Here is a 14,874-nt window from a genome sequence, read left to right on the forward strand (position 1 = left end):
AATGACTTACTATTACATAATGTAATAGTAAGTGATGAACAGTTAGGGTTGCCACCTGGCTGGTATTTTACCGGCCTGGAAGGTAAAAATGATGGCTGATCCCAATGTTATTAATTGGGAAAAAAAGCTAAATATATAGGAACGCCGGTATTTTTTTCCAGAAAAGGTGGCAACCCTATATACAGTACATGTTGGCTTATCCAACATGTGACCATCTAGCTGCTGTCAAGCTGCAATTCCCAGAATCAAGCAATATGACAATTCCCATTACTGAAATTAATAAGAAGAGAAGGAAGGAAGTTCAGTCATACTTTCCTGTAAATGGATGATAAACTTTAAATGTATATAGGACATGTTCTCTTTTATATATTAGGGAAAAGGGATGTCATTGCTTATATCCTGTCCCGACATCATTTTCAGTCATCTCTGTCTTGCTGGGCATGTTTGATAGATAAAAACATACAGAGCTGTCATTAGTTGTTCTGATAATGGGGACAGTATGACCCTCTGTGGGCCCTGTAATTTGTAATCCAGCCTGCAGCTCTCCAGCTGTAATAGTAGTACAACTGCCAATATTCTCCTATGCCCTGTGCCTCCATGCTTTTCATTGGAGAACTCTGAGATAACAGATTTCTGACTTTATCTAGCATCACATGCTCCTTATCCCAAAGCTGTAGCCTATTCCCAGAAAAGAGTTTCCTCCAACCAGTTTTGGGGTTGTTGCTCCTTTCCAAAATATACCTCCAAAATATATGTGCTGATTTCCCAGCATTGGGTATCTAATGTAAAAAATGTGCTTAATGTATGAAATATGCTTAAAGGGAAGAAACTACCTAAAGAATTTCCCTTGCCTCCTTCAGCATTCTGCTGCAGAAGTCATTAAAACATGGTTGAAACGGCAGAACTCGTAGAAATGGTGATACATTTAATGGAATCCGTGGCTTCCTGCTAATGTGAAGGCGGAACAGCCAGTTATTTATGTTGTTGTGATAAACTAGTTGCTGCTATTTCACATATATTAAAATCTCATACTTCCCACACCCAACAGTTAAAGGGGATAGAAACCAGAATATGTTTGAGCTTTATTATTGCTGGTTAATCGTAATAATACAAATGTGGCTAATAAAAGTAAATATATTTCAAAACAAATGTTTTAAAATGTATTTTTAAATGTCAGTGCAATAGAAAGTGTGTCTGCACTCCTCGTTTAAACTCATGAATTCATGTAGCATACATCAGCTTTCCTCCAGCCAAAAATCAGTCTATTAATCAGATAGTGAGAACCATCACTTTACAAGCACTGTAAGGAGCATAATCCCCTATGCATGGGGTGGTACGTTTGCGTGCGATGCTTAAATCTAATCCATTTGATATTTAACAGATGTTAATTTTTAGCAGTGACAATGATGTCAGAGATTGTGATTTATGTATGCTTTCTCCAGCCATAGTTACATATTTTTTGCATTCTTTGAGTAGTGTATAACGCAGCCATACCGATTTAGAAGTGGAAGGTTAGGTGTGGAATAAAGTGTATGTTAGTGTATTAGCCAGGCTTAAATGGATATCTTTTTGCTAACCATAACCCTAATTATTTAAACTGTTATTACAGTCCATCCATCTATTATTATTATTATTATTATTATTATTATTATTAACAACACATATTTATAAAGCACTTTACTGAAGCACTGTACAATAAATGGGTAAATAAAATCAACATACAGGTCACATCCAACCTAAAACTGCTACAAGAGGTAAAGAGAGATCAGCAAAAAAGAACTGAGCAAGTGTAAGACAATTTATTACATTACATGACTCAATCAGTCACAAGCATTTCCAGACAGCAGTGTCGAGATTGAAATTGAGAAATTGGAATCCTTCTTTGTCTTGCAAGGCAATTGTGTGACTTGAGTGCCAAGAAACAAATCCCCCCATGCTTGAATATACAATGGATATAACTGATTCCAGAAGTAAAAAGTAAATTCATTACTTATTACACTAATTTACATCATATTGCAGTAATTAAAATCAGTATATCATCATTCATCTTTCTTCTGCAAAACTGAGTGATTTTTATATCCAGGAATGAAGTTTTGTTTGTTTTTGTGCACTCGCTCAATTGTTATTGGGTGCTGTCAAGCTTCACAGCTAGATCCACTGCGTATTAGCTAGAAACATTTAAATAGAAGCAATTAATTAATAATTGCATAATACAAATATGCAATTGGTGTGCCCGTGCAAATACTGTGCTGGCTTTGCTATTTGTATATGTAATTCTAAGCAATTTGAAGCGTCCCATCTCTGCCCATGCCTTGTTTCAAGAAAGATCCAAGGGTAACTTAAAGCACAGGTGGGCCCTGGGCAAGAAATTGTAGGCTGTCTCCAGTCGACCCTGTTATATGATATGAAAGCTATTTTTGCCTAGTAGTCCCCTTTCGTTGCTTTGTTGGCACAGTACCCTGCTGATCGGGCAAACAAGAGGCAGGGGAAGACAACTACAGCATTAAGTTCATTAAGCCTCATGCAGTTTATTTGCTGAGCCTGTCCCCATGTTTTTTATGGACATCATAAAAAATTAAAATGTAGCATTTTTAAATTAAATGTAGCATTTTCAAATTAAATGTAGCATTTTCAGCAAGAATTTTCTTTTCTAATAATTTTATTCTGCTTTTAATTCTCCATGTAGCATTTTCCTGGAACCTATTATTTTTCTGAATGCAATGAAAAAAGCCATTGCAAAGAGCCTCTTTCTAACATGTCACTGTGATCGAGCAGCTCCTACCTGCCTGGCATCTTATCCTTCCCAGATCTGTTGATCTACAAGATGACTGCAATTGAAATATACATCATTCCAGCAGCTGTCAGTTAAATGGCTTGCAACACTACATTTCACATCTTCATCTAGAAAATGTCATTTTCCCTTAGCATGAGATAAAGCAATAAAGCTTCAGATCTGAAATGGACCCAGGCAAGTGTCATTTCGCTAGATGCTATTTAGATGCCTCTGTAGTCCAGCAGTGTTTAGGCTCCATTCAGAGGCTGGGTAATTTATTTTTATTTGAAATGAAAAGCAAATAAGAAGCCGTGCCAGCCAGTGACTAACTTAAAACAGACTTAAATAAACCACTTTTAAGTGAAACTACATCTAAAAGACAAATTTCTACTATATAACGTTTGAGGGGTGTGAAATGTAGTTTTGAATCTTTTAAATTGCATTTGCTGCAGAAATACATTGCAATTACATCAGCAGGTTCACATTGTGCATTGTTCACTTCCTGCTTAGCAGAGCAGCCACCTGTTTGTAACGTACAGTGAGGCTGCAGTAACATACTTCCCAAAATTTTTCTTGGGTCAGTCCTGGTTTGGACAGCTCAACCCGCTTGTTACTGAATTGCCCTGACTTTCTCTTTGATCTCCTGCACTGAAAAAGATACAAAGTTTCTTAAACCTAATTGGCCAGAATAGGTGGCAGGTGCACTTAGATACATTTGTAACAATTTAAGATAAGCAAGGAAACAATTATAACAACTAAGATAAGCAGGTCTCTTGGGGAAACTGTGACTTGCATCCAATTCACCTTCAAAACTGTACTAACACATAAAAACCACAGAAATGTGTTCAAACTTTCATAACCTGCCAAATTTTGTAAAACAAACATGGTAATTGGGGGTGGGGCCACAAAATGGGCGTGGTCAATAAAATTTCGCTCAGCAAATTTTTTTTGTCCCTCTTTCTATTTCCAAAATGTTGGTAGGTATGCTGTAGAATTCACCATTATTCTATGAAAACAGAGCAAAAGGCTAAACTTGATACATTTCTCTACTGTGTAAAAATAAATGTCGCCCCTTGTGTCATAATAGCAATGGGTTTTTGATGTTAGAATTATATTAGAATTCAGTATCCACCAACTTCATTCGATATAAGAAAAAACACTGCATTTCAGTTTTGTGTTTGATTTTGTTTAGTAGAGACGGTGTAAAAATATACAGTGTATATCATTAATGTTTTGTTTTGATGTTTGTAACCCTAATTATGATTTCAGTGGTGGTGCCTGGGTGTTGGCTCTGATAAGCAAGTGGGACCTTAGTGAAAAAAAGGTTTAGAACCCCTTTCTTGTGCTTTAGGGTAAGGCCAGACGAGGAGATTTTGTCGCCTGGCGACTTATCGCCACGTCTTTTGCGCGACTATCTCCCCGAACTGCCAAGTTTCTGAGGCAACTTTGGGTGACTATTGAAAACGCATCGCCGCGTGTGCATTAGCGCAGGCGATTTTGCGCTCTAGCCTATGGGGAAAAAACGCTGAGGCAGTTCGGGGAGATAGTCACGTAAAAGACGTGGCGATAAGTCGCCAGGCGACAAAACCTCCCCGAATATCCTCGTCTGGCCTTACCCTTAATGTATTCTGTCATTGTTTTTCCTTCCTGTGGAACTTCTGACAATTAGGCTAGGGTTAGCATTAGCAGTTGCTGCGGCCTCTTCATTAAATGGCACGGAAATATCAGAATTTTTCTCTGAAACGCAGCTTGGACAGCTCTGTATTCTACACTGACATTTCTGCCTACAGTTCTTTTTTCATGTTTCTGTGGCAGTCAGCATTATTATTTTTTTGAAAATCCACCAAGGTAAAGAAAGCACTTAAGATGCCTGGTGATATTTTGATTGCACAAAAAGAGATGCCATCGGATATGTCTCGGAGCTGTGAACCAGGAAATTTAATATGCCGGCCTGCCTTGAGTCACCTTGAGCGTGTGTCACTGGAGCATTTACACCATAACACTGTGAAATCCTCGCCTGCATTGTTTTATATTCTGAGTTTCTGGAGCACTGGGCTAGAATAACAAACCCTTTGCTCATTTTAAAGGCATTAAAAAGAAAATTGTGGTTGGAATGGTTAAAAAAAAAACAAATGATCTGTAACAAATACAGTATTCTTTCAGTTATAAGTTTAAAAACAGTCTAGTCATTCATGTGATAGTTTATATACATATATATATATACATAGAGAGAGAGAGAGAGAGAGAGAGAGAGAGAGAGAGAGAGAGAGAGAGAGAGAGAGATGTGTGTTAAGGGAAAGAGTGAAGTTTGGGATACTTCTAAGATAGACTGAAAGCAGTGTCATTTCTGCAATATTTATGTTGTCTTTGCATATGCTAATTCCTTCTTATTATTTAGGGACCAACTGCTTAGGTTCTCTAAAGGTTGTAAGCCTTTGCTGGTTTTGGACAAATGTTAAATTTTTGAGGAAATTGCAAAAACATAATTTACTAAATTTTTACAGGTTGGCTTCTTGACGGCAAAATCCCGAAAAAGTTGAGGGAAAAAAGCATGACTTTTCCAGGTTTATTATGAGACAAAACTATGACTGCAGATTTTGAAATGAAGGTGACTTAACCATTTCATTGCACAAAACTGATTAGTGCTCATGCACACCCAGGTTAGACCTATAGCAGCCACATGTTGCTAATGTAAAGTTACTGGATTCATGGGTAATTGATAAATCAGGCCCTAATATCACTTCCAATGTATACAGAACTGAGGAACTGACGATCCTGTCCCCTTTTGAGCAATAGTTGCCACTTCACCATTTTACCATTAAATAAGAGCAAGGGTAGAGGTTAAAAACCTTTGACATGGAAATAAATGGATCCTGCAGCTGAGACCTAATTCAAATCCCAGGCTTAGCTCTGCGTTGGTATAGAAAAATTGCACTCTCTGCTGTTAGCCCAGCAAGTCTCACTATCACTACACTGGAAAGAGTGGTTTGTAATGCCTTGAGATTGCTCCTGTACTATCTACAGGGATATTGCTTTGGTTTTTAAGATGTTTTCTCAATGTGATTTACACACTGTAGTAATAGATACACAATAAAACAAATGATTAGTAACAATGTTAGAGTAACATACATGTAAAGGTTTATGTTACTACATTCTCACTTCATACATGTTCCTGACAACAGCAAGAAGTGATTACAAGGGTTAAAAAGTGGTGTAGGCTGATCCAGTTTAGTCATTGTTGTGCGAATAAAACTTTGCATCGTAGTTCTGCGCAGATTGTGGTTTCAATGCACCTCTATAGCGATTGCTGTACTGTGGGGTGTACATTTCAGTGATTGCCTTCACATTCCCTTTCAGGGTTGCCATTTCTCAACTGATACTGAACAAAAACTGTAGTTCCGTGTTAGCCAGTAGCAAAAATAACAAATAAAAAAACAAACAAATACAAAAAGTATTGTAGAAGTGATACCTATATTGGCGAACAATAAAATACATTGCAAGCTTTCGGAGCATCAAGGCCCCTTTGTCAGGCAAAATACAAATGAAAGCTAGAAAGGCACAGCATATATATTGTTAAATAAGTGATAGGCAGGGGCACTCCAGCCATGAGGCAAGGTGAGAATCTTGCCTCAGGCAGCACGGAGCGGCCAGTTACCAAGGGCAGCAAAAAGCCACCTCTGGTAACTTTAAGAGACGAATTTCTGTTTTTTAAAACGGAAATTCGGCTTTTCTAGTGCAGCAAGCGCAATATCGCTCTCTGCACTAGCGATGCAGCCCCTCCGCCACCCTATCCGACGCTGGAAGTTAGAAGAGCGGAGCAGGAGGAGGGGCAGCATTGGGGCTGCTGCCTCAGGCGGCAGCAGCCCCTGAAATGTGCCTGGTGATAGGTATTCATGGGCAATAAATTAGGAAGTTACCGATAGATAGACATCAATTGTAGACATAATACAATGAATTAGGGTCGGTTGTAAATAGTCCAGGAGTCTGGATTCAGTTAGGTCACATAGTGTGACATGAAACCTGACCCTAAATGAAGGCCCTGTCTTAATGTATTAAATAACTCCATACATTTTAATTCATGAATCTTCCTTTCCCGTTCAGTTTTAAAGTTCCCTTTAAAAATGAAGACCTGCATGTCCTGAAGACTGTGAATTTGACTGCAGAAATGTTGCCCCACTGGTGTATCACATGATTTGGGGGCCGATTCACTAACTTCGAGTGAAGGATTCGAAGTAAAAAAAATGTCGAATTTCAAAGTATTTTTTGGGCTACTTTGACCATCGAATGGGCTACTTCGACCTTCGACTACGACTTCGAAACGAAGGATTCGAACTAAAAATCATTCGACTATTCAACCATTCGATAGTCGAAGTACTGTCTCTTTAAAAAAAAAACTTTGACCCCCTAGTTCACCATCTGAAAGCTACCGAAGTCAATGTTAGCCTATGGGGAAGGTCCCCATAGGCTTGCCTAACTTTTTTTGATCGAAGGATATTCCTTCGATCGTTGGATTTAAATCCTTCGAATCGTTTGATTCAAAGGATTTAATCGTTCGATCGAAGGAATAATCCTTCGATCGTACTATCTGCGCTAAATCCTTCGACTTCGATATTTGAAGTCGAAGGATTTTAGTTCCTAGTCGAATATCGAGGGTTAATTAACGATTAATGAATACCTTTCACTGATATAACAGTATATATATATTATGCGCCTTTCTAGCTTTCATTTGTATTTTGCCTGACAAAGGGGCCTTGGTGCTCCGAAAGCTTGCAATGTATTTTTATTGTTAGCCAATATAGGTATCACTTCTACTATACTTTTTGTATTTGTTTGTTTTTTTTATCTGTTATTTCAACCGATACTGAAAATGCATCAATGTATTGTAGATTTGTACTGCATTCCTGTGCAATTTGTACATCACAGGTGATCTGCACAGAAAGGGTTCTGATGTACAGCAAGACTTTCTCCCGCAGAGCCAGTGTATTTTGTACATATGTAAAGAGCTGGCCTGCAGAATAAGATGGGTAATCAAAGTGAATGTATTTACGATAGCTGCACATGGCTACTTTGAGATAAGTTAGAATCACTGATTTCCATCATCTTGCAAACCCCTTCATAGCCAACATTTATCCTGATAAGAGACAAAATAAAATCATTTCTTGCCTCTTGGGTTGGCGAAAGACCTGCACAAATGATCCATATATTCTAGGGATACACTCCTTAGGAATTCTATAATCAATTAGACTCTGGAACAAACCTGGATAGAAAAAGTGTTGTTGTTGGGATTTTTTTTGCAAAGGTTGCATATGGGCAGATATATTCAAGTTATTTTTAGCAGCTGGAGTGTGTCTGTGAATTGTTGTATGGAGATTAGCATCTTACTCCTATTTAATCAATGAATTAGGTCAGTATGCAGCTCTCTGGCTGGCCATGTGAGTTCTTATGTGGCTGCTGGTTTCACTCGTCTAGCAACCAGGCCCTTGTTTGCCAAAATCCAAGATGATGAAGAGAAGGCCTGATTAAAAAGTAAAGTAATCAAATTAAAAATCTAGCATCACAATCACTTTGCTTTCTGGCTTTTCCAGAAGTCGCACTGCAGTTTGCATTTTACTTTGGAGAAAAGAAAAATAGGCAAAATCTCCAGCATTTAGAATGGATGTCCAATCAGAAAAAAAATGTATACATAATGAATAAGATCTAGTTCTGAAAACAGTTTCAGTGATTTTTTCTGGTGCTACGGGAGTTCTTGTTGCATCGTTAGATGAGGAAGCCTTATGGTACCACCGTTCCTCTTTAGTTCCTGCTGTAACTGCATTTATTATACAGTGGTGGGCATTTTGGCTGCTTTTAGCCCACCTCACCTAAACTATGGAATATATGGAATCTAGTTTTCAACCATCTACTATTTTATGAGAGTGATAAAGTGGCTGCACCTACAGTGATCATTCTCTTTCTTTCAGCTCCATTTAGCAGCCCTGGCTTCTTTAAGGGGAGACATAGTGGAGCTAAACAAGCGCCTTCAGCAGACGGATCGAGAGAGAGACATGCTAGAGAAGAAGCTTGCCAAATCTCAGGTAAGCAATGGAATAATGATTCGCAGGATGGAATTATCCCACAAGCAGTATATTTATTATGCCTGACATAAATGAGGAGACATTACTAATAGGGATTGGTTGCTTCTGACACATCAGGCATTTGATTTCCAGCAAAACCTGCTTTGGGTCTTTCCCACGGAGTTCACACCCAACAGCGCTTGCAGGAAAATTTATGATAATGATAAGCTGACATATAACTCACCTGTATAAAGTCAATATTAAAGGCTCATTGTAGTGCAAATTAGTTCTAATCAGTCTTATAAATTAGTTAGCCGCTTTTATACAGTTCATCTGTACTGAATGGGGTATATTTATGAAAGAGTGAAGTTAATAGTGAAGTTCCGCCACTAGAGTGAAATTCCGCCACTCTCCATTCATTTCTATGGGATTTTTATAGGCGTATTTATCAAAGGGTGAACTTTCACTTTCACCCATTGATAAATACGCCTTTCAAAATCCCATAGAAACGAATTGAGAGCTGCGGAATTTCACTCTAGTGGCGGAACTTCACACTTTTTGGTAAATTTACCCCAAAGTCTCTAAAAGATGTTTCCCAAGTAGCTGGAATTTTCAGTCAGAATTTTAGTGGTCATGGTTGATTTCAGACAGGGTGCTTTGTGCCCATAGTGAAATGTCTCTTCTGTGGGTGAAAATGCTATGCTGTCCAGAGCAATGGGAATCACCTCATGTAAAAGACTTGTGACTCATGTGGCGCACCAGCAAAACCGGCAAAAGCAATGCTGTATCTGCACCCTGCTGTTACTGGCCTGCGTGCCTCCTAAACTCTTACACAACTTGGGGCCGAAACTAGGGGTAGGCAGACTAGGCGCGTGCCTAAGGGCAAGGCCAGACGTGGCGTTTTTGCTGCGTTTTTACGTTGTGTTTTTAAAAAAGAACAGCCAGGAGTAAATACGCATAAACTGCACTACCACTGAAACTAATGGAAAACGCACTATGGCAATTCACACAGGGAGCTTGCAAGCTGAAATCCAACACAGGACGCCGGTATTGGTGTTTTTTAGCAGAAATGCCAATACGTCAAGAAACTACCAAATCAATAGACTCTATGGGATCTGCACGTTTGAAGCCACACTTTACGTAAATACGCAGCGTATTTTAAATATGGCGTCCAAATTCAATGAGAACATTGAGAACAATGAGAAGTGCATGTTGGCAAAAGAATCCTAAGTGCTGAAAAACGCATGTTGGCGGTCGCATGTGGTTTCAGTGGCGTATTTACACCTGGCTGTTCTTTTTTAAAAACGCAACGTAAAAACGCCGCAAAAACACCACGTCTGGCCTTGCCCTAAGGCGCAAAAGCTGGGGGGGGGGGCAGGCACATACCGCCTCTGTCACCTAACCCGTGTCCGGTCCCCTTTCTCCTCCTGTCTGTTGTGTGTATTTGCGCTTGTGTGTGTGGACTCGCATATGCGTGCCTCGAGCAGCAGTTTGCACATGCGTTCAACCAGCTGGCGCCTCGACCGGCCAGGTTGCCTAGGGCCCTGGCCAGCCTGGCCCGGCTCTGCCTTGAAGTATAGGGGGCCCAGCTGGGCTGTGACTGCTCAGCAGTTTCAATATACAGGTATGAGATCCATTATCTGGAAACCCGTTATACAGAGAGCTCCAAATTATGGAATGGCCATATCCCATAGACTCCATTAAAATGAAATGAGGCAAACCAGCTTTTGGGGTTTATTTAATGTTTACATTTTCTTGTAAACTTAAGATATGAAGATCCAAATTATGGAAAAATCTGTTATCCGGAAAACCCCAGTTCCTGAGCATTCTGGATAATAGGTCCCATACCTGTATATATATTTATGAAGAATGTTATATTTCCAGTCATTTGAGATTCTTCTGGTTAGAAGAGCTATTTGGGAGTATCCCACTTATAACTTAGAGGCACATTTATCAAAGGTCGAATTTCGAATTCATGTGAGTTTTTAAAAACTACCCTACATTCGACCAATTGAAATGTATTAAAAAAAATCTAATTTTTAAAAGCCGGATGAATTAAATCGACCTGAAAACTCGAATTCAAATCAAATTCGATTCGAATTTAAAAAACTTGTTTTGAGTTTTTTCTCGAAAAAAAAACTTGAATGTCAGGAAGGCTGAAAACAATTCCAGATTGATCCCTGGACCTTTCCAGTCATTTGAGGTTCTTCTGGTTAGAAGAGCTATTTGGGAGTATCCCACTTATAACTTAGAGGCAGATTTATCAAAGGTCGAATTTCGAATTTATGTGAGTTTTTAAAAACTACCCTACATTCGACCAATTGAAATGTATTAAAAAAAATCTAATTTTTAAAAGCCGGATGAATTAAATCGACCTGTAAACTTGAATTCAAATCAAATTCGATTCGAATTTAAAAAACTTGTTTTGAGTTTTTTCTCGAAAAAAAAACTTGAATGTCAGGAAGGCTGAAAACAATTCCAGATTGATCCCTGGACCACTCCCATTGATGAAAACAGCAATTCGGCGGGTTTTAGGTGGAGAATAGTCATTTGAGTTCTTAAAGGTCCAGAGTATGATAAATCTCAAAAATCAATTTAAAAAATTTTAAAAACTCGAATCGAATTTCAATAACTCTCTAGTCGAATTTGACAGCTTTTACCATACAAAAAAAAATCGAAAATTTGAATTTCGAATTCGAATTTTCAATTCGACCCTTGATAAATCTGCCCCTTAGTGTTTTTCCACCCTCAGCAGTGTTCCAGGGTCCTTGCCGCCCCAATCAATTGGTTTTCCAAGTGCTTGAGTGGTCCTGGGGGGTGCATTGCTAGTGTGGAGAGTGCAATTGCAATTCTGATTTTAAAAACAGAATTACAGCTCTTAAAAGTTACCTGGAGCAGCTATTTTGCCACCCCTGGTAATTGGCAGGCTGCTGCCGTCTGGGGTGAGTTTCTCATCAGCAGCACCACTTTAATTTCCACTTTTAATTGTCCCTTGATTAAATCTGTTCTGGTCAGTTCTATAGGTTTTCTTATTTTTTGTCAAATTATAACAATGCATGCATTGTCATGTCATACCTATGATTATATCTTGACCCAGTAAACAAATACAATGTCAAGAAAAGTTCAGTTGTCCCATAAAAGAAACAGGCTGCCCAAATCTGTGTTCTTGTTATATTTAAGCCAGATTTGCTTTTATTCTGCAAATAGCTGCCTGGTACTTCAGTTTCTTGTAAAATCAAGAGCTTCTCATTAATGTTTATGGATGGCTTTTGCATTAACATATTCTGATTGCGATTTATCTTGTCTAATCATCAAATTGTATATATAAATCCAGTAATAAATTTGCAGCTTCACTCTAATATTTCTTGATTACACAGGGTTTTTAAGGCAAAGCTAGTAGCATGAGTCCAGAGTAGAAATGATGGGATTTAGGTTTATACTGTACTTTGTTATTTTTATGCTGACTTTCAGGTTTGGAGCCTCCAGACATTCATTCCATAAATTATTATGGGGACACAGGCTACAGTCAGTTGTTTATTTACTGCAGTACTGCGCTGTTTGTAGTCTCCGATCCCTTAGTTGGATATCTTGCTTTATGGAGGAAAATACAATCTGCATTTAATACCCTGGTGGTGTACTTTTAGGAAACTTAGTTTAATAATAAATTGTGAGCAGAGCTATTGTGGTCACTGGACTTGTTATAATCTCAAGTTTAGCTCTGGTGATGAGCAAGTGTTACTTATTGAATACTACTATTAGAATTCCCCGGGGGTTAAGACTTCTGACAGTATGAGGATCCAGCATGGTATTGTTAAAGGTTTCTTTCGGCGAAAGCACCACCATGGTAGTTTCTTGTCATAAATGAATGTTTTGTTTTCTTGTATTGAGGAAGTGCATCGCTACATGGCTGATGCTCACAATCCTTACAACCACAGCAGAATCATCTGCAAATAAAAATATCTTGGGATGGAACAACCTTTTGACCCATATTTCTGCAGCTGCCAAGTAAGTTAGAGTGCTGCCTTCTTGATAAACAAGTTTATTTCACAAATACAGGATTTTAATAGCTTCCTTTTAAATTTTAATAAACACAGTTCTGTAAAGTGGGAGAGGGTCTTAAGGGAGAGGAGTGGAGTTTGCTACTTGGGAACAAATGATGGAGAGGACAAGATATATTATAGAAAATATCTGGCAACATTGTTTTAATTTTTTAATCATAATTTAATCTGTGCCATGCTCTTGTTTTTTCCCTTATATTTTGATTTGATAGTTAACCAGCTGAGGGTAACCAGCATTGGCTGGGAAATTTGATGTTACACTTAAAGTTATAAAATATTTTTTACAAAAAAAGCTCTGCCTCTTACTCTCTGGAGTAAAAATGGCAAAGATATAGAAATTAATTTCCAATTCCAACTCTTGAACATGCCACATACATTGACTGTGGGAAAAGAAAGGAGTCTCTAGTTAGTACTGAAAACATTCAGTTGCTGGCTTTAGCTTTTTAGAAAATTGCAAGGACAAGATGTACTGGAAATTGAAAACATTTGAAAGGCATGTTTTTAGTATCTGTGATATGAATGCATACATTCTAATTTGGCACAGCCTGTCAAGAGATTGTTGCTTCAAAAACACAAGGTTAGCCAATACTAGTAAATACGGTATAATTGTATTTATGCCAAAGCTGGGCTCTATTATTCTGTATACACTGTAGTACATAGCTCCAGTACATGTTGTGTTTGCCCAAAATGTGCTGCAGAGTTGCTCTCCAATATGAAATACAACAGGGTGGGCAGGCCAATGATTTTGGGGTTCAATAGATGTCAGGTTTATTCTGCTGAGTACTTCTGGTATTATTACTGTTATTAGTAACATGTATTTATAAAGCACCAACTTTTTCCATATTCCTTATACCAATATCTACCAATATTATCTACAGTAATCACTCCACTTTTTAACATAACTGCCACACACTTTCAATTTTCAGGGAGTCTCTTCCTCTGTTTACAACGTTGGGTTGTACAATTCATATTGCCCAGTATAAAGTTCCTGTTAGGTTTGCTGGTTTACTTGTTTTACATATATACAGGTATATATAAGATATCCAATCATGATATCAAATTCATTTTGTAAAATGCACTCTCTTACAAAATCCTTAACGGCAGATTTAATATGTGGTGTAAAACGGTGGAATAATTAGCCAAACATCGCCAGGCATCACAGTAAAAAAAAAAACAGCATAAAATGGCATAATTTGTTAAACTATTTTTCTTTGAGCAACTTCCACCAGAATTTACTTACAAAGGTCTGAAGCAGTTTAAAATAACAGCATCAAATCTGTCCTTTGCATGGCATAAAACAACACCCACCTTAATAAATTCTCCATTTATTTTGCACAACATTTTACACCATTTTTCTGACGAATTCCGTTTTACACAGTATAATAAATAGGCCCCTTTGTGTTTTTAATAATACTTGTTGATGTAAATGTTGATGTCATATTGGTGGTGTGATGTCAGTTAAGACCCCTGTGGTTTTACTCTGTAATTGCCCTTTTTTCTAATTTGTTTTTCTATTGTTTAGTGTGAGCAGGCACATTTAAAGAGGGAACATGAAGATGTTCAAGAGAGGACAACATTACGCTATGAGGAGCGAATAACAGAGCTACACAGCATTATAGCTGAACTAAATAAAAAGATTGATCGACTTCAAGGGACAACCATAAGGTACAGTTCTACTGGAATTCTCACTCGTTAGAAATAGTGCTTAGTGTATGTAAGGGAACTACTAGCCTCTTAATACTAAATTAAAGGAGCTAACGTTCATAAGATTACAGATTACAAACATCTAATCATAGCAAGTAAAAGTTGCCTTATTTTAAAGGAAGTTGGAGGGAGATGCAGCACTTGCCAATTCTAAGGGCCTATTTTTTAAACCTAAGATTTTTCTGGTTGAGTTTTTAAAAGGAACATTTTTTCAGGATTTATTATGCTCTGAAGCTGCTAAAAATCTGAAAATACTCCAGCTAAAACCTGTTGAAATCATGTAGAA

The 14,874-nt window shown here is 38.0% G+C and overlaps 1 protein-coding gene across 4 annotated transcripts in view; it reads left to right on the plus strand.

Annotated features, from left to right (window-relative positions):
- mcc.S (mutated in colorectal cancers S homeolog) overlaps positions 1-14,874 on the plus strand; it is a 173,690-nt gene that overhangs the window by 89,443 nt on the left and 69,373 nt on the right. For all 4 annotated transcript variants that reach the window (XM_018244312.2, XM_018244313.2, XM_018244314.2 and 1 more), the window contains 2 exons: positions 8,734-8,847; positions 14,407-14,549. In XM_018244312.2, the coding sequence (XP_018099801.1) occupies positions 8,734-8,847; positions 14,407-14,549 (257 nt within the window). The remainder of the gene's footprint in view (positions 1-8,733; positions 8,848-14,406; positions 14,550-14,874) is intronic.

Source organism: Xenopus laevis, chromosome 1S (assembly GCF_017654675.1).
Source record: "Xenopus laevis strain J_2021 chromosome 1S, Xenopus_laevis_v10.1, whole genome shotgun sequence".
Classification (NCBI taxonomy): domain Eukaryota; kingdom Metazoa; phylum Chordata; class Amphibia; order Anura; family Pipidae; genus Xenopus; species Xenopus laevis.